This window comes from Protomyctophum parallelum (genome assembly GCF_964188405.1).
Source record: "Protomyctophum parallelum genome assembly, chromosome: 8".
In the NCBI taxonomy this organism is placed as follows: Eukaryota; Metazoa; Chordata; class Actinopteri; order Myctophiformes; family Myctophidae; genus Protomyctophum; species Protomyctophum parallelum.
In genome coordinates, this window is record NC_139703.1 from 14010778 (window position 1) to 14030017 (window position 19240).

Here is a 19240-nt window from a genome sequence, read left to right on the forward strand (position 1 = left end):
GGAGAGTAGGCGAGGGGGGGTCAGGCAGGAAGAGAGTAGGTGAGGGGACCCCAGGCAGGAGGAGAGTAGGCGAGGGGGGGTCAGGCAGGAGGAGAGTAGGTGAGAGGGCCCCAGGCAGGAGGAGAGTAGGAGAGAGGGTCCCAGGCAGGAGGAGAGTAGGCGAGGTAGCCCCAGGCAGGAGGAGAGTAGGCGAGGTGGCCCCAGGCAGGAGGAGAGAAGTCGAGGGGGGGTCAGGCAGGAGGAGAGTAGGCGAGGGGGCCCCAGGCAGGAGGAGAGTAGGAGAGAGGGTCCCAGGCAGGAGGAGAGTAAAAAATCACTTTCACCTAGAAACTCCATTCACACTTTTTATTATTCAGCTTACTGTGGAGACACATGCTGGAACTTTTTACTTTAAAATGTTTTGTAGTTTATGAGTTATTTAACTTAAACGCCCAATGCATTCTCTATGGCAATATCACAAACTTTGGCATGCTACTAGTCCTACATACTTACACCTAGCAACCCCATTCTAGCCTACTTAGGTTCATCTTACGGTGGACATGTTTGCCTGAAAAGGAATCTTTGAAATGTTTCATAGTTTTAGAAATATAGTGCTTTCAAATTTGAGACATTTAACATGGGGCTCAATGGCAGCTCTATAGGCACGTCAAAAGTCACTTTCACCTAGAAACTCCATTCACACTTTTTATTATTCAGCTTATTGTGGAGACACATGCTGGAACTTTTTTTTATTTTTATGTCCTGTAGTTTATGAGTTATTTAACTTAAACGCCCAATGCATTCTCTATGGCAATAGCACAAACTTTGGCATGCTACTAGTCCTACATACTTACACCTAGCAACCCCATTCTAGCCTACTTAGGTTCATCTTACGGTGGACTTGTTTGTCTCAAAAGGAATCTTTGAAATGTTTCAAAGTTTTAGAAATATAGTGCTTTCAAATTTGAGACATTTAACATGGGGCTCAATGGCAGCTCTATAGGCACGTCAAAAGTCACTTTCACCTAGAAACTCCATTAACACTTTTTATTATTCAGCTTATTGTGGAGACACATGCTGGTACTTTTTTTTATTTTTATGTCCTGTAGTTTATGAGTTATTTAACTTAAACGCCCAATGCATTCTCTATGGCAATAGCACAAACTTTGGCATGCTACTAGTCCTACATACTTACACCTAGCAACCCCATTCTAGCCTACTTAGGTTCATCTTACGGTGGACTTGTTTGTCTCAAAAGGAATCTTTGAAATGTTTCATAGTTTTAGAAATATAGTGCTTTCAAATTTGAGACATTTAACATGGGGCTCAATGGCAGCTCTATAGGCACGTCAAAAGTCACTTTCACCTAGAAACTCCATTCACACTTTTTATTATTCAGCTTATTGTGGAGACACATGCTGGAACTTTTTTTATTTTTATGTCCTGTAGTTTATGAGTTATTTAACTTAAACGCCCAATGCATTATCTATGGCAATAGCACAAACTTTGGCATGCTAGTATTCCTACATACTTACACCTAGCAACCCCATTCTAGCCTACTTAGGTTCATCTTACGGTGGACATGTTTGCCTGAAAAGGAATCTTTGAAATGTTTCATAGTTTTAGAAATATAGTGCTTTCAAATTTGAGACATTTAACATGGGGCTCAATGGCAGCTCTATAGGCACGTCAAAAGTCACTTTCACCTAGAAACTCCATTCACACTTTTTATTATTCAGCTTATTGTGGAGACACATGCTGGTACTTTTTTTTATTTTTATGTCCTGTAGTTTATGAGTTATTTAACTTAAACGCCCAATGCATTCTCTATGGCAATAGCACAAACTTTGGCATGCTACTAGTCCTACATACTTACACCTAGCAACCCCATTCTAGCCTACTTATGTTCATCTTACGGTGGACTTGTTTGTCTCAAAAGGAATCTTTGAAATGTTTCATAGTTTTAGAAATATAGTGCTTTCAAATTTGAGACATTTAACATGGGGCTCAATGGCAGCTCTATGCACGTCAAAAGTCACTTTCACCTAGAAACTCCATTCACACTTTTTATTATTCAGCTTATTGTGGAGACACATGCTGGAACTTTTTTTTATTTTTATGTCCTGTAGTTTATGAGTTATTTAACTTAAACGCCCAATGCATTCTCTATGGCAATAGCACAAACTTTGGCATGCTACTAGTCCTACATACTTACACCTAGCAACCCCATTCTAGCCTACTTAGGTTCATCTTACGGTGGACTTGTTTGTCTCAAAAGGAATCTTTGAAATGTTTCAACGTTTTAGAAATATAGTGCTTTCAAATTTGAGACATTTAACATGGGGCTCAATGGCAGCTCTATAGGCACGTCAAAAGTCACTTTCACCTAGAAACTCCATTAACACTTTTTATTATTCAGCTTACTGTGGAGACACATGCTGGAACTTTTTTATTTTGAAATGTTTTGTAGTTTATGAGTTATTTAACTTAAACGCCCAATGTATTCTCTATGGCAATAGCACAAACTTTGGCATGCTACTAGTCCTACATGCTTACACCTAGCAACCCCATTCTAGCCTACTTAGGTTCATCTTACGGTGGACATGTTTGCCTGAAAAGGAATCTTTGAAATGTTTCATAGTTTTAGAAATATAGTGCTTTCAAATTTGAGACATTTAACATGGGGCTCAATGGCAGCTCTATAGGCACGTCAAAAGTCACTTTCACCTAGAAACTCCATTCACACTTTTTATTATTCTGCTTATTGTGGAGACACATGCTGGAACTTTTTTTTTATTTTTATGTCCTGTAGTTTATGAGTTATTTAACTTAAACGCCCAATGCATTCTCTATGGCAATAGCACAAACTTTGGCATGCTACTAGTCCTACATACTTACACCTAGCAACCCCATTCTAGCCTACTTAGGTTCATCTTACGGTGGACTTGTTTGCCTGAAAAGGAATCTTTGAAATGTTTCATAGTTTTAGAAATATAGTGCTTTCAAATTTGAGACATTTAACATGGGGCTCAATGGCAGCTCTATAGGCACGTCAAAAGTCACTTTCACCTAGAAACTCCATTCACACTTTTTATTATTCAGCTTATTGTGGAGACACATGCTGGAACTTTTTTTTATTTTTATGTCCTGTAGTTTATGAGTTATTTAACTTAAACGCCCAATGCATTCTCTATGGCAATAGCACAAACTTTGGCATGCTAGTATTCCTACATACTTACACCTAGCAACCCCATTCTAGCCTACTTAGGTTCATCTTACGGTGGACATGTTTGCCTGAAAAGGAATCTTTGAAATGTTTCATAGTTTTAGAAATATAGTGCTTTCAAATTTGAGACATTTAACATGGGGCTCAATGGCAGCTCTATAGGCACGTCAAAAGTCACTTTCACCTAGAAACTCCATTCACACTTTTTATTATTCAGCTTATTGTGGAGACACATGCTGGAACTTTTTTTTATTTTTATGTCCTGTAGTTTATGAGTTATTTAACTTAAACGCCCAATGCATTCTCTATGGCAATAGCACAAACTTTGGCATGCTAGTATTCCTACATACTTACACCTAGCAACCCCATTCTAGCCTACTTAGGTTCATCTTACGGTGGACATGTTTGCCTGAAAAGGAATCTTTGAAATGTTTCATAGTTTTAGAAATATAGTGCTTTCAAATTTGAGACATTTAACATGGGGCTCAATGGCAGCTCTATAGGCACGTCAAAAGTCACTTTCACCTAGAAACTCCATTCACACTTTTTATTATTCAGCTTATTGTGGAGACACATGCTGGTACTTTTTTTTTTTTTTATGTCCTGTAGTTTATGAGTTATTTAACTTAAACGCCCAATGCATTCTCTATGGCAATAGCACAAACTTTGGCATGCTACTAGTCCTACATACTTACACCTAGCAACCCCATTCTAGCCTACTTATGTTCATCTTACGGTGGACTTGTTTGTCTCAAAAGGAATCTTTGAAATGTTTCATAGTTTTAGAAATATAGTGCTTTCAAATTTGAGACATTTAACATGGGGCTCAATGGCAGCTCTATGCACGTCAAAAGTCACTTTCACCTAGAAACTCCATTCACACTTTTTATTATTCAGCTTATTGTGGAGACACATGCTGGAACTTTTTTTTATTTTTATGTCCTGTAGTTTATGAGTTATTTAACTTAAACGCCCAATGCATTCTCTATGGCAATAGCACAAACTTTGGCATGCTACTAGTCCTACATACTTACACCTAGCAACCCCATTCTAGCCTACTTAGGTTCATCTTACGGTGGACTTGTTTGTCTCAAAAGGAATCTTTGAAATGTTTCAACGTTTTAGAAATATAGTGCTTTCAAATTTGAGACATTTAACATGGGGCTCAATGGCAGCTCTATAGGCACGTCAAAAGTCACTTTCACCTAGAAACTCCATTAACACTTTTTATTATTCAGCTTACTGTGGAGACACATGCTGGAACTTTTTTATTTTGAAATGTTTTGTAGTTTATGAGTTATTTAACTTAAACGCCCAATGTATTCTCTATGGCAATAGCACAAACTTTGGCATGCTACTAGTCCTACATGCTTACACCTAGCAACCCCATTCTAGCCTACTTAGGTTCATCTTACGGTGGACATGTTTGCCTGAAAAGGAATCTTTGAAATGTTTCATAGTTTTAGAAATATAGTGCTTTCAAATTTGAGACATTTAACATGGGGCTCAATGGCAGCTCTATAGGCACGTCAAAAGTCACTTTCACCTAGAAACTCCATTCACACTTTTTATTATTCTGCTTATTGTGGAGACACATGCTGGAACTTTTTTTTTATTTTTATGTCCTGTAGTTTATGAGTTATTTAACTTAAACGCCCAATGCATTCTCTATGGCAATAGCACAAACTTTGGCATGCTACTAGTCCTACATACTTACACCTAGCAACCCCATTCTAGCCTACTTAGGTTCATCTTACGGTGGACTTGTTTGCCTGAAAAGGAATCTTTGAAATGTTTCATAGTTTTAGAAATATAGTGCTTTCAAATTTGAGACATTTAACATGGGGCTCAATGGCAGCTCTATAGGCACGTCAAAAGTCACTTTCACCTAGAAACTCCATTCACACTTTTTATTATTCAGCTTATTGTGGAGACACATGCTGGAACTTTTTTTTATTTTTATGTCCTGTAGTTTATGAGTTATTTAACTTAAACGCCCAATGCATTCTCTATGGCAATAGCACAAACTTTGGCATGCTAGTATTCCTACATACTTACACCTAGCAACCCCATTCTAGCCTACTTAGGTTCATCTTACGGTGGACATGTTTGCCTGAAAAGGAATCTTTGAAATGTTTCATAGTTTTAGAAATATAGTGCTTTCAAATTTGAGACATTTAACATGGGGCTCAATGGCAGCTCTATAGGCACGTCAAAAGTCACTTTCACCTAGAAACTCCATTCACACTTTTTATTATTCAGCTTATTGTGGAGACACATGCTGGAACTTTATTTTTATTTTTATGTCCTGTAGTTTATGAGTTATTTAACTTAAACGCCCAATGCATTCTCTATGGCAATAGCACAAACTTTGGCATGCTACTAGTCCTACATACTTACACCTAGCAACCCCATTCTAGCCTACTTATGTTCATCTTACGGTGGACTTGTTTGTCTCAAAAGGAATCTTTGAAATGTTTCATAGTTTTAGAAATATAGTGCTTTCAAATTTGAGACATTTAACATGGGGCTCAATGGCAGCTCTATGCACGTCAAAAGTCACTTTCACCTAGAAACTCCATTCACACTTTTTATTATTCAGCTTATTGTGGAGACACATGCTGGAACTTTTTTTTATTTTTATGTCCTGTAGTTTATGAGTTATTTAACTTAAACGCCCAATGCATTCTCTATGGCAATAGCACAAACTTTGGCATGCTACTAGTCCTACATACTTACACCTAGCAACCCCATTCTAGCCTACTTAGGTTCATCTTACGGTGGACTTGTTTGTCTCAAAAGGAATCTTTGAAATGTTTCAACGTTTTAGAAATATAGTGCTTTCAAATTTGAGACATTTAACATGGGGCTCAATGGCAGCTCTATAGGCACGTCAAAAGTCACTTTCACCTAGAAACTCCATTAACACTTTTTATTATTCAGCTTACTGTGGAGACACATGCTGGAACTTTTTTATTTTGAAATGTTTTGTAGTTTATGAGTTATTTAACTTAAACGCCCAATGTATTCTCTATGGCAATAGCACAAACTTTGGCATGCTACTAGTCCTACATACTTACACCTAGCAACCCCATTCTAGCCTACTTAGGTTCATCTTACGGTGGACATGTTTGCCTGAAAAGGAATCTTTGAAATGTTTCATAGTTTTAGAAATATAGTGCTTTCAAATTTGAGACATTTAACATGGGGCTCAATGGCAGCTCTATAGGCACGTCAAAAGTCACTTTCACCTAGAAACTCCATTCACACTTTTTATTATTCAGCTTATTGTGGAGACACATGCTGAAACTTTTTTTTATTTTTATGTCCTGTAGTTTATGAGTTATTTAACTTAAACGCCCAATGCATTCTCTATGGCAATAGCACAAACTTTGGCATGCTACTAGTCCTACATACTTACACCTAGCAACCCCATTCTAGCCTACTTAGGTTCATCTTACGGTGGACTTGTTTGCCTGAAAAGGAATCTTTGAAATGTTTCATAGTTTTAGAAATATAGTGCTTTCAAATTTGAGACATTTAACATGGGGCTCAATGGCAGCTCTATAGGCACGTCAAAAGTCACTTTCACCTAGAAACTCCATTCACACTTTTTATTATTCAGCTTATTGTGGAGACACATGCTGGAACTTTTTTTTATTTTTATGTCCTGTAGTTTATGAGTTATTTAACTTAAACGCCCAATGCATTCTCTATGGCAATAGCACAAACTTTGGCATGCTAGTATTCCTACATACTTACACCTAGCAACCCCATTCTAGCCTACTTAGGTTCATCTTACGGTGGACATGTTTGCCTGAAAAGGAATCTTTGAAATGTTTCATAGTTTTAGAAATATAGTGCTTTCAAATTTGAGACATTTAACATGGGGCTCAATGGCAGCTCTATAGGCACGTCAAAAGTCACTTTCACCTAGAAACTCCATTCACACTTTTTATTATTCAGCTTATTGTGGAGACACATGCTGGAACTTTATTTTTATTTTTATGTCCTGTAGTTTATGAGTTATTTAACTTAAACGCCCAATGCATTCTCTATGGCAATAGCACAAACTTTGGCATGCTACTAGTCCTACATACTTACACCTAGCAACCCCATTCTAGCCTACTTAGGTTCATCTTACGGTGGACTTGTTTGTCTCAAAAGGAATCTTTGAAATGTTTCATAGTTTTAGAAATATAGTGCTTTCAAATTTACAATGGGGCTCAGTGGCAAAAATGATGAAAAACGGCGTGCTATAGTATGCCGTACGATATGGTCCAAAATGATGAAAAACGAGGATAAAAAGAAATTCAAAAAACGATGGGCTATAACCCATCGTTTTTTTTTTTTTTTTTTTCAAATCCTCAAGAATGATGAAAAACGGCGTGCTATAGTATGCCGTACGATATGGTCCAAAATGATGAAAAACGAGGATAAAAAGAAATTAAAAAAACGATGGGCTATAACCCATCGTTTTTTTCATTTTTTCATTTTTTTTCAAATCCTCAAAAATGATGAAAAACGGCGTGCTACAGTATAGTATGCCGTACGATATGGGCTATAGCCCATATCCTCGCGGTGTATAGCGGTGTATGAGAATGGGTGTTGCGGAGGATGAGACCATTCCTCTCATCCTCCGCAACACAATGCATTCTCTATGGCAATAGCACAAACGTTGGCATGCTACTAGTCCTACATACTTACACCTAGCAGCCCCATTCTAGCCTACTTGCATTGGGCGTTTAAGTTAAATAACTCAGAAACTACAAAACATTTCAAAGTAAAAAGTTCCAGCATGTGTCTCCACAGTAAGCTGAATAATAAAAAGTGTGAATGGAGTTTCTAGGTGAAAGTGATTTTTTGACGTGCCAAAATCTGCCATTGAGCCCCATGTTAAAAGTCTCAAATTTGAAAGCACTATATTTCTAAAACTATGACACCTTTCAAAGATTAATTTTCAGGCAAACATGTCCACCGTAAGATGAACCTAAGTAGGCTAGAATGGGGTTGGTAGGTTTAAGTATGTAGGACTAGTAGCATGCCAAAGTTTGTGCTATTGCCATAGAGAATGCATTGGGCGTTTAAGTTAAATAACTCAGAAACTACAAAACATTTCAAAGTAAAAAGTTCCAGTCTCCACAGTAAGCTGAATAATAAAAATTGTGAATGGAGTTTCTAGGTGAAAGTGACTTTTTTAACCTCTCACCTACTCTCCTCCTGCCTGACCCCCCTCACCTACTCTCCTCCTGTCTGACCCCCCCTCGCCTACTCTCCTCCTGCCTGACCCCACCTCACCTACTATCCTCCTGCCTGGGGCCACCTTGCCTACTCTCCTCCTGCCTGCCCCCCCTCGCCTACTCTCCTCCTGTCATCCCACTAAGTATTCTATGGATATTATCTGATTTATCCACCAGGCCACTTAACGGCACCTACTCTAGGTGATGGTGATTTGAACCAGCACCATCCTATGTTGGGTTTGAATCTGCAGACTTCTACTAGGTATTCTATGGATATTATTTGATTTATCCACCAGGGCTCTTAACTGCACACAATCCTACCTACTCAGCATCCTACTAGGAGTATGTGGCCGGCATACTTCTACTAGGATATGGATATGGACAGTGTCTGTGATCTACGGATATCAATCATCCACTGTCTGTGATTTGAACCGGCACACTTCTACTAGGTATACTACGGATAACATTTGACTTACCCGTTGGGCCACTGAGACACACAATCATGGGGAATTTCTGTGCTGCTTTAAAGTTGTCCTTCTGAAAGTCAGTGTGCAAAGCAAAGTGTCACAGAGCCACATGACTAATGTGGGATTTGAACCCTGGACCTGTGGATCACAAGCACAGCCACTCATCAAACTAAGCTAACTGCTGGTTACTACAACACAGCTTTTCTGTGCTACTTGATGTTAGTGTGGAATGCAAAGTGTCACAGTAAAGACTGGGGTGGGATTGGCCCCTTTATTTTTTGTTTGAACTTGAGTGGGGTTTGAACCGACCATCTCCCGATCATGTGGCAGCGTTCTAACACACTGAGCCACTGGTTCCAGACAATTCACACTGCTTTTTAGTTTGTTTTGTTCTTCTGTAAATCGGTCTTGAAAGTAAAGAATTGAGTGGGGCTTGAACTCACCATCTCTGGATAATGTTCTAACACACTGAGCCACTGGTTCCAGACAATTCACACTGCTTTTGTGTTTGTTTTGTTCTTCTGTAAATCGGTCTTGAAAGTAAAGAATTGAGTGGGGCTTGAACTCACCATCTCTGGATCATGTGGCCAATGTTCTAACACACTGAGCCACTGGTTCCAGACAATTCACACTGCTTTTTTGTTTGTTTTGTTTTGTTGGTCTTGTTCATCTAGTTTCTCACCCAGTGAGATCAGCCTAAGAGTCATAGGAATTTCTGTACCTCATTTCAACTGCCGAAAACCTGGATTGAACCAGGGACCTTTAGATATTCAGTCTAATGCTCTAACAACTGCGCTATTTCGGCTTGTAAGTGTCACATCCAGAATATATTTTTCAATGTATTGTTAGTTCTTAAACAAATAAACTCATACAGTTTTCCCCCAGTGAGATCAGCCTGGGAGTCATACGGTTTTCTGTACCTCATTTGACCTGCTGAAAACCGGTTCCATTTGTACACTGTCAAAGTCACTAACTTAATACTATCAACATCTATCTATTCTATAGACCCTCTACAACAGTGGTTCCCAAACCTTTTCTTGTCAAGGACCCCAGAATTTACACTTTATTAGCCCGTGGAACCTAACCCTAACCCGGCTATAATCCATGGTCAAAAACGATGAAAAACGAGGATTTGAAAAAAAGACAAAATCACTTCCAGACCATGGGCTATAGTCCATGGTGTCGGAGTGATTTTCGTCCCCAAAAATGATGAAAAACGGCATGCTACAGTACCCTAACCCTAACCCTTGATCGTAGGAGATAGTAATGTAGGACTCTACAGATCGAGTGCTATCCAGTCATAAAATTTGAACACTTGAAGAAACTACTACAGAAAACTGGAAACACCACCAATGTGGCGCACTGCATCCTATCCGTAGGAATGAACAATCGACAGCAGGTGACAACAGAAACAGGACGGAAGACAATGAGGGCGGACACAAGTGTGGCCTACATGGGTCACATATAATTCGCCCAGCTGGTACCCACTTAAGGCCCAATCAGATCCCAGTTCAAACCCATATAGGCAAGCACAGGTGGCACACACATGGTTCTGAAATAAAATGGCCCATTTGGAATAATTGGATACCACCTAAGATCCAGTTAGAAACCCACGTAAGCCCATATGGGCTAACACGGGTGGGCCCTTTGTGAAAACTGGGTGCACGGCCCACTTGGAACCCATGCCCATAGCCCATGTCTCCTGGTGCTTTTGAGTTTTTATTTTTTATTCAAGCCTTGTAAAGTTCAAATTACTGCAGCATTGAGCTACAGGAGGAACAGGGCTTGAACATGGAATGTCTGTAGTGACCACTGGGCCATCAGTCAGACACTCTCATCCAAAGTCTCCTGGTAATTGTGTGTGTTGGCCTTCAGTGAGTAAAGTTGAAACACTCCAGCAATAAACTATAGGAGAACAGGGATTTGAACATGTAGAGCTGTATTAACTGAAGGCTATTTGTAGCAGTATTTCTATATTGTGGTATTGCTACTTTTACGTCATTTTTTTTACGTCAGTAGTTCACCCCAAAAATTACTTATTTTCTATCAATTACACACCCCATGAAGCTCCATGGAGATTTTGTCGCATTCCTAAACCAATAATTTGATGACAGGCGGAGGAGACTCCTATTGAGTTTCCTTCTGACCCGTAGACTCCTATTGAGTCTCCTTCTGACCGATGACCCGGTCATCACTCCTATTGAGTCTCCTTCTGACCGATGACCCGGTCATCACTCCTATTGAGTCTCCTTCTGACCGATGACCCGGTCATCACTCCTATTGGGTCTCCTTCTGACCGATGACCCGGTCATCACTCCTATTGGGTCTCCTTCTGACCGATGACCCGGTCATCACTCCTATTGAGTCTCCTTCTGACCGATGACCCGGTCATCACTCCTATTGAGTCTCCTTCTGACCGATGACCCGGTCATCACTCCTATTGAGTCTCCTTCTGACCCGGTCATCAAATTATTGGCTCAGGAATGCGACAAAAACTAAAAAAGCTCCATGAATTCAAGGCTTCATGGAGTGTGTAATTGATTTAAGTAATTTTTAGGGTGAACTACTCCTTTACAAAATCTGAATACTTCTTCCATCACTGGATTCTCCAATATGAGCACAGGCACAGTAATACCACCCTTAAAACCAAAACAGTTGACCCATTATGTACTACATGCAAAAAATAAATCTTGAATCTTGAAATGTCTGTCGGTTTTACTCGTTGAATTTAGGTGAAATCCTTTCAAAAGCATTTCCATATAGAAAAATACCAGCCATTTTATATTGTCTACCCTGTTAACACTAAAGCTTTGACATCAGTCACCTATAACAGGTCTTGGTTCTGAAGCACTTGATTGTTTGGCGCTATAATGATGAATGTTTTTTTACAGGCCAGCTAAGAACAGTAAACCAATTTAGAAATGTTGAATCATGCTTAATTCATACTCATGTGTCATTTGATAAAGTATAAATTAGGCTTAAAACAGCAAAGGAAGGTAAGCGCCATATGTCCAGTACGCCTCATCTGTGTAACACCAGATTGATTTTAAATCGATCAGGGTATAAATGAATAGGGTTCAATATGTATATATCTAATGTCTATAGTAGTCTCCTGAAGGGCACTCAACTCGTATGTACAGTAGCAGTATGCACCTTGATATCAGAAAATGGCAGATTAACAAATGCAAAATACATTGTACAGATTAAAAAAAACAACAGTGTTGTTACATGACTTGGCACAAATATTGAGGTAACATGGGTAATGCTATGTAACAGTTTTTCAACAAAAAATGGGCACAATAGTAAAGAAACAATCGTGTCTTAGTTGTGTCAATTGTCAGTGTCCGTTTCCACTTTTCAAGATTGGAAAGAGCTGTTGGTGCTTGTGGCATTGGAGGAATAGATTTGTACTTCAACAAAAATAAAATATCCACAAAGATTGCAAAAATATACAGAAATTAGCAACAAGTAGGCTATTTATGATACAGCTTATTTTCTTTCCATATTTTGATTTTCCCAAGTGAGACCCATTGGCCCTGTATGTGGGACTGACTGTGAAGTAAATAGACATTTATGCAATGATTAATTTCAAGATATGTTCCACGAAAACGTTTCTTTTCTTTTCAACTGTACAGTAAAATTGGAATACAGCTCAAATTTTATAGCACAAGTATTACATTAAGTATTTTACAAAATGACAATTGCTTCATAACTAATCTATAAAACACAGTTGTTTAGTCACTGATGTCATATGAATGCATTTCAACATTGGACAAAGATATTGAAAAGCGAGAGCATGTGAAATCCGTACAAAAATTGGCTCCCGATGATTTACAAAAGTTCATGTATCAAAAGTCCTGGTGAGTCCTTACGAGTCCTACGAGATCTCCACATACAAGTCCAACGCCCTTGTCCTTGTTCTGACACAATGAAGGCTGGGTACTGTTGAAGGCAGTCACTCTCTCAAGCTCAAATCTGTACACGGTAGCTCACCAGCGCTTGATTAGCATGTTGCCACAGGAAATATCCTTCATTAATGAGAAATAGCTTATGGAGCGTCCGTCCTTTCCGGGCAGATACAGTATATATAATACAGTGATTCTCTGTCTTCCCGTTTGTCCGAGTCCAGTTCACAAAGCACAGATTAGAGCTTTCAGTATATCACAGTATGATGGTACACTGTAAACTCCTGAGTGTTGAAGCAACAGGGCACATGGTAGATGTTTGGGTTTGTAGTTTTCTTGTCATGATGTAACTATTGGACAATTGGCAAGATATAGGAAGTTAGATGTTTCCTTTAAAACAAACCGCACAGATAGTACTATATTGCCAAGTAGTACTTTGTTTGCATGACTGACTTTGAGTGCAGTTTCACGGTAGAATTGAAGTCAATGAGGAACATTTTTATTTATTTTTAAATTATGAATCAACTGCGCAACGGAGCAATATATCTCACCAATTTGTGTAGTGTAGTCACATAATGACAAGACACAATACAAACCTCTAACAAAGGGTCCTATATTGCATTCATTCAACTGTGAGTGTACACCTCAGAGTTAAAATACAAATCAAGATTTTACAGTTTAAGTCACAGCTGGATGGAAATGTTCTGAAAGTCTCTCAGAGAGCGGAGACAACGTGTTGCTCTTCTCTGTCTGTGGACATGGTCCACTCTTTTCTTTTGCGCCCGTAGGGCAATCCATGCGCAATAAGCAACTTTCAGTCAAAACACAGATAATGAGCCTGAGACTCAACTCCACCCTGGAGCAAACCTCAGACTGGCGCCTTCCCTTAAACACAAATACTAATGTTTCTAAAAAGCAACATTAAGTTAACAACATTAACCATAATTCATGGTTAAAGACAAACCTTTATGACATTACAAACTAGTTATGGATGAAGAGGAAATTCCCTGAATGTTTGAAATCCTACAACTCCGCCAGAAGGATGGACTTCTGCATTGTTCCAAATATTACATATACCAGAATAAAAAAAAGTTAACTGCCAGATCTTGCCAGGCAGCGTGAATAACAAAAAAGTGCATTGCTTCAAGTATGTAAACAAAACAATGATTTCTTTAAAGGGAGAATGAGACGATTAGTGTGCTTGGCCTGCGCCAGTGCAGTAACACTGACATCCATGAACAAAACACGCACGCACGCACGCACACACACACACACACACATGTACACGCACACGCACACGCACACGCACGCGCGCGCACACACACACACACACACACACACACACACACACACACACACACACACACACACACACACACACACACACACACACACACACACACACACACACACACACACACACACACACACACACACACACACACACACACACACACGCCTGCATATTCCTTTTCAGAGTATGGTGGTATGGTGGTGAGAAAGGGGAGTTCGTTCCACTGTCCTTCAGGTTATGGGAAGTTTCTCGGCACATGTCCTGTTAAATAGTTTGTCATCACACGGCTCGGCGTTGAGGAGCGAGGCTCTATGACCTGCAAAGACACACCCCTCTGTCAGCTGGGTCACATGGATGTGTTGCGGTGGCTGCTGGGAAAACGGAGGTTGGACGGAGGAGGAAGACAGGGATGTGGTGGATGGAGACAGATGTGACGAACGCATGGGTGGAGGAAAGAACAGAAAGGAACGAGAGAAACAAAAATGAGTGGCAATGATTGATACACACATACACGCGTGCGCGCACGCATGCACACAAAGACACACACACTTCCACACCCATTTATGAGTGAGAGATGCTAAATCTGAAGACAATGATCCTGTTGTTTTTTCATGGGGATCAGTGTTTCAGTAAAGGAAATTAAAGAATAAAAATCTATGATTTTTGGAAAAAGAGAGGGGGCAAAGAGGGGTAGTTAGTGGCCTGCAACTGCAAGATATATTTTTTTTGCAGTACGTACGTGTATGCAAATTCCAACACAGTTCCATGCTGAACGCCCTCTCCAGATCTTAACTCTAACTACACATTACCAAACACATGCTTAAACCTAATTGCATTGTGCTTAAAAATCCCAATGCAATTAAAAATCCCTCTATAGTAATCATTGATCATCTCAAACATTTCAGTTTGAGTCTCCCTGTCTCTAAAGCTCTTTAGTAAACAGAAAATGCATTTTCAGACAGGATACGAATATGATCCAAAACCAGGAGAGCGAACTCATACAGTATACAGGATAAACAAGTGAAATTGCCAAAATTGGAAGTGATGACGAAGAAATGAGCAGACAAAATTGGAACACGAATACTAAACAATTAAAGCTAATAAATGGGTATTCTCCTGATTGGCTGAAATTAGCAACCCACTTGAAAATATATTTTCTGTTTACTAAAGAGTTGGAGAGACAGGGGGAGACCAATGTTGAAAAACACTTGACTTACAATGATTACTATAAAATAGAGCTTTAACAGTTAAAAAAACTGGAAAATATCATGTCATTTTAGATTTTAGCGTTGGCTGTTCATAAATAGCAGATATACAAGCTCACAGCTTGTCTTGTTCTATGTTGAACAGAGTAACGTTACAAGTTGCACACATGCCTCACATGATACAGGTAGTGCATGTATGTATAATGCCTGTCCCCAGAGTGCTGGGTCAGCTGTTTGCAGTTGCACTGGGAATAGGGCAGGCTTCTATTTGGGTAATGACATGTGACAGACTACACAACAATGAGGACGAGGGGATATCACACTTAGGACAGCAACACCAAAACAAATTCAAAACACATCACGTATACAAAATAAATCACACACATTACAGTTCAATATCTAACCAGTTAAACACACAGAATCAACGAAAAGCCGCATTGGGAACCCCCCCCCCCAATACCCGGGCATTTTAATATGACTAAAGGTCCTTACACACAGGGCCGTTTTTGTGTGCGATGAATTCACTCGAAGATATATAATTTGTAACCGTTTGTGTCCGGATTACTTGCCGATAAAGCAATGTAACTTGTATTTGGAACAAGATTTTTTTGAGTTTCCGCACCGCAAATAAAGGCATCAACCTATATTAATGAGGCATCATTATATTTGATTTGCTGGTGAGTTTGTCCACATTTAGTTGTTTAATCGTCACGCCCCGTGTGTGTAAAGGCCTTTGCATGAAAAACTATAACCTAAATGTAATCTCTGACACTGGACACTAAAGACCAGATCCTGAATTAATTTAACTCCATTTGAACTCTCTCATTCACTCATTAACGCTCACAGATCTTACTGTGTGTGTGTGTGTGTGTGTGTGGGCTTAAGCTGATATACTCACTCTGATCCTGACGAGTCCCCATCAACGGTGCCCGCCTTGATGCTCATGGCGACGCCATTGAGATGGTCGGGGACGGCGGGTTTGTGCGTGCCCTGCACTCTAGTGTCACTGGAAGTGGAGCTGTGGGGCGAGGTGGGGCCAGGGACGCTCTCACAGAGTTCATTGTGGATACGGTTGATGCCGTTCCTCTCCGCGATTGGAGAAAGCTGCTTCTTCTTCAGGATACCTGAATTTAAATATTTATTTATTTATACGTTATACAATCAATGCCGTGTAATTACACCAGATTTAGCAAGAATGCTAGTTTCCATCCGTAGTCGCCATACAGAATTACAAGCAACAACACAAAAAGAGCACATGTATATAAACATTACTAAAAGGGTACAAAAAACCACTGTCGGGCATAAACCTCGAATCGTCAAAGCGGTTACTTGTTAGGAAATGCTAATGCCTGTGTTCCTAATACAGTAGTTATTTAGTCACAATACTGTTAATACTTTTCATTGGTTAAATATTTCTAAAACCCACATGCACAACTTTGAAATTCGTACAAGCTCACAACATGTTGCATCGCGACGCTTTTTGAGCTTGTAGTGTACAAATCATTTACAAAAAAAACCCCCATAAAATGTTGAATTATGGAGATTATGGTTTCTATATATATATATATATATGGAAAAAGTTTGGCCATCGCGGCATTAAACAAACTGCCCCGCCAATATGATGGTTCTGTATACAGTGGGGACCTCATGTTTTTGTATTGTCTTGGTGTTATGTGCTATGTGTTGTTTTTGATGTGGGTGTTTGAACAGACTGTGATGACGAATATCCTTCAGGACAATAAAGATTATTATTATTATCTACCTTTCTGAGGGTGTGAATGCAGGCTTTGCAGACTGGGAAGGAGCATCATTGTGTTTTCCGTGTCGTCCAGCTGGGTTCTGTTATCCCGGCCTGGACCCAGCTCAGCGTTGGCCAGAGTCTCCACCTTCAGCCTGTCTCCCAGTGCCAGGCCGTCACTGTCCTTCTCCACCACTGTGGCGTACTCTCCAGGCCAGTACAGCTTGCCCAGGTTGTTATCTGCACCACAAGACCGTCATTTTATAAAAACACAAGCGGCCAAATTTTGTTCAATGAAGTGGGAGTCTGACTCTGTGTTGAGTTAATAACAAATAAATAATAATAAAGAGTACTAGGAGTCTAGCACTTGAAAATCTCAAAAGTGTGATGATTTTAATGACTGGCAAAAATCTATTGTGTTCCAGCTTGGATCAATGGAACTAACATAGTACACTTTAAGTTGTAAGTCGTTCTGGATGAGAGCATCTGCTAAATGCCTAAATGATATGTTCCTATTTAATGGTCTCACATTATAAAATGTTATAGTTATATTATATTATCAATAAACCCTTGTTTAAAATAAGTGTTTTGGTGATATGAATATAATCATTCATGATTTTTATAAAATACAATCAGCTGTGGCATATAGGTGTGGTTTAGGTGAGATCATAATACCGTGTGGGTGTGGTCTCGTGGCCACATTGGAGGCCAGACTTTCCCAGCATTCCTCTGGGTGGTAAGGCCCCTCCTCCTCCTCACTGTCAGAGGAGTGTGTGGAGGCATAGGAGCCACTTTGGTCATCTTCCAGAGACAGGTCACTGTCAGAGTCACTGTCACGATCCGGATCTACACACACACGCGCGCAGGCGCACACGCATGCACACGCACACGCACACACACACACACACACACACACACACACACACACACACACACACACACACACACACACACACACACACACACACACACACACACACACACACACACACACACAGCATCATTACTAAATTGCTCTGTTTTCCCCAAACTGATTATCCATCTCTATCAAACTAAAAAACTAAACAACGCCATTACTTTTAAGTCCGAGACACAGAAAGAGAAACATACCGTCCAAATGCTCTTTAGTTTCATCATGGAAAAGTGATCCTTGGTCATTCAGTGCAATATGAGGTTGACTGGCATTAATTCCATCCTCCCTGGGAAACGCAGAATGATTAAGTTTACACTACATACAATCATTAGAAACATTTAACCCATTCTGACCGGGCACCCATTTTGGTGTTGGCATCATGTTATGCTTTAGCTATTGAAAAATAGCAGATCTACAAGCTCATATCGCGCCACCGAGTGGCGCGATACGAGCTTGTAGGTCTGCTATTTTTGAATAATCGAAGGAACGACTGACATTTTTAGAATCTGATCTCAGGTCAGAATGGGTTCATCAGACCAGTGTGTGTCCAGTGGAAACCTCGTATGAATCTGATCTCAGGTCAGAATGGGTTAACATATAACCTATAATGACATGCCCAAAAGGGGGACATCAGGTACATGATGGTGTGGGCTCTCCTCACCTGAGGACAAACGGAACGTAGCTCTGCTGGCTCTTGCCACTCTGCATGGTGCCGTTCAGGGAGACACTGGAGTCTCCAAATGGAAGGTGGTACAACCGGCCATCCATGTAGTTGGCATTACATTTGTAGGCCTGGCAAAAAGAAAAATGAAGAAGAAAGCAACATAGAAGTATGATTATCTTCACTGCCAGGTGGAGACCTTGTATAATTATCCAAAACTTTTCAGGAAATGGGGAAAAAAAGAACCTGTATTCCAATGGATTCAATGTAGTTATTAGTTAGTAGTTATTTAGTTACAAGCTCTTGATAATACTTTTCATTGGTTCAATATTTATAAAATCCAGACACTCTTAACCACTTTCACTTTCATAAAAAAATATATTTATATATGGCATATTTTCCTGCTATTTCACTTTAGCCAACTGACTGTGGATCTCTGTTCATGAACAAACCTTTTGATTAAAACCTTCTCAAGAGAGTCAAAACTAATCAAGTGACAATGAATATATACTCTACTCAATATTTGTGAACTGAAAGACTTACAGTAGAGACTACTGTAAGACTTTCAGTTCACAAATATTGTATTTTTCAGAGCCTGTGATGGATATAACG

At 39.7% G+C, this 19240-nt stretch overlaps 1 protein-coding gene across 1 annotated transcript in view; it reads right to left on the reverse strand.

Annotated features, from left to right (window-relative positions):
- Positions 1-14254: 14254 nt before the first annotated feature.
- Positions 14255-19240, reverse strand: part of celsr2 (cadherin, EGF LAG seven-pass G-type receptor 2) — a 67524-nt gene continuing 62538 nt past the window's right edge. The window contains exons 29-34 of the mRNA XM_083771504.1: positions 18629-18759; positions 18165-18253; positions 17730-17900; positions 17079-17294; positions 16215-16440; positions 14255-14482 (exon numbers count right to left, since the gene is read on the reverse strand). Of these exons, the coding sequence (XP_083627630.1) occupies positions 14458-14482; positions 16215-16440; positions 17079-17294; positions 17730-17900; positions 18165-18253; positions 18629-18759 (858 nt within the window). The 3' untranslated portion in view covers positions 14255-14457. The remainder of the gene's footprint in view (positions 14483-16214; positions 16441-17078; positions 17295-17729; positions 17901-18164; positions 18254-18628; positions 18760-19240) is intronic.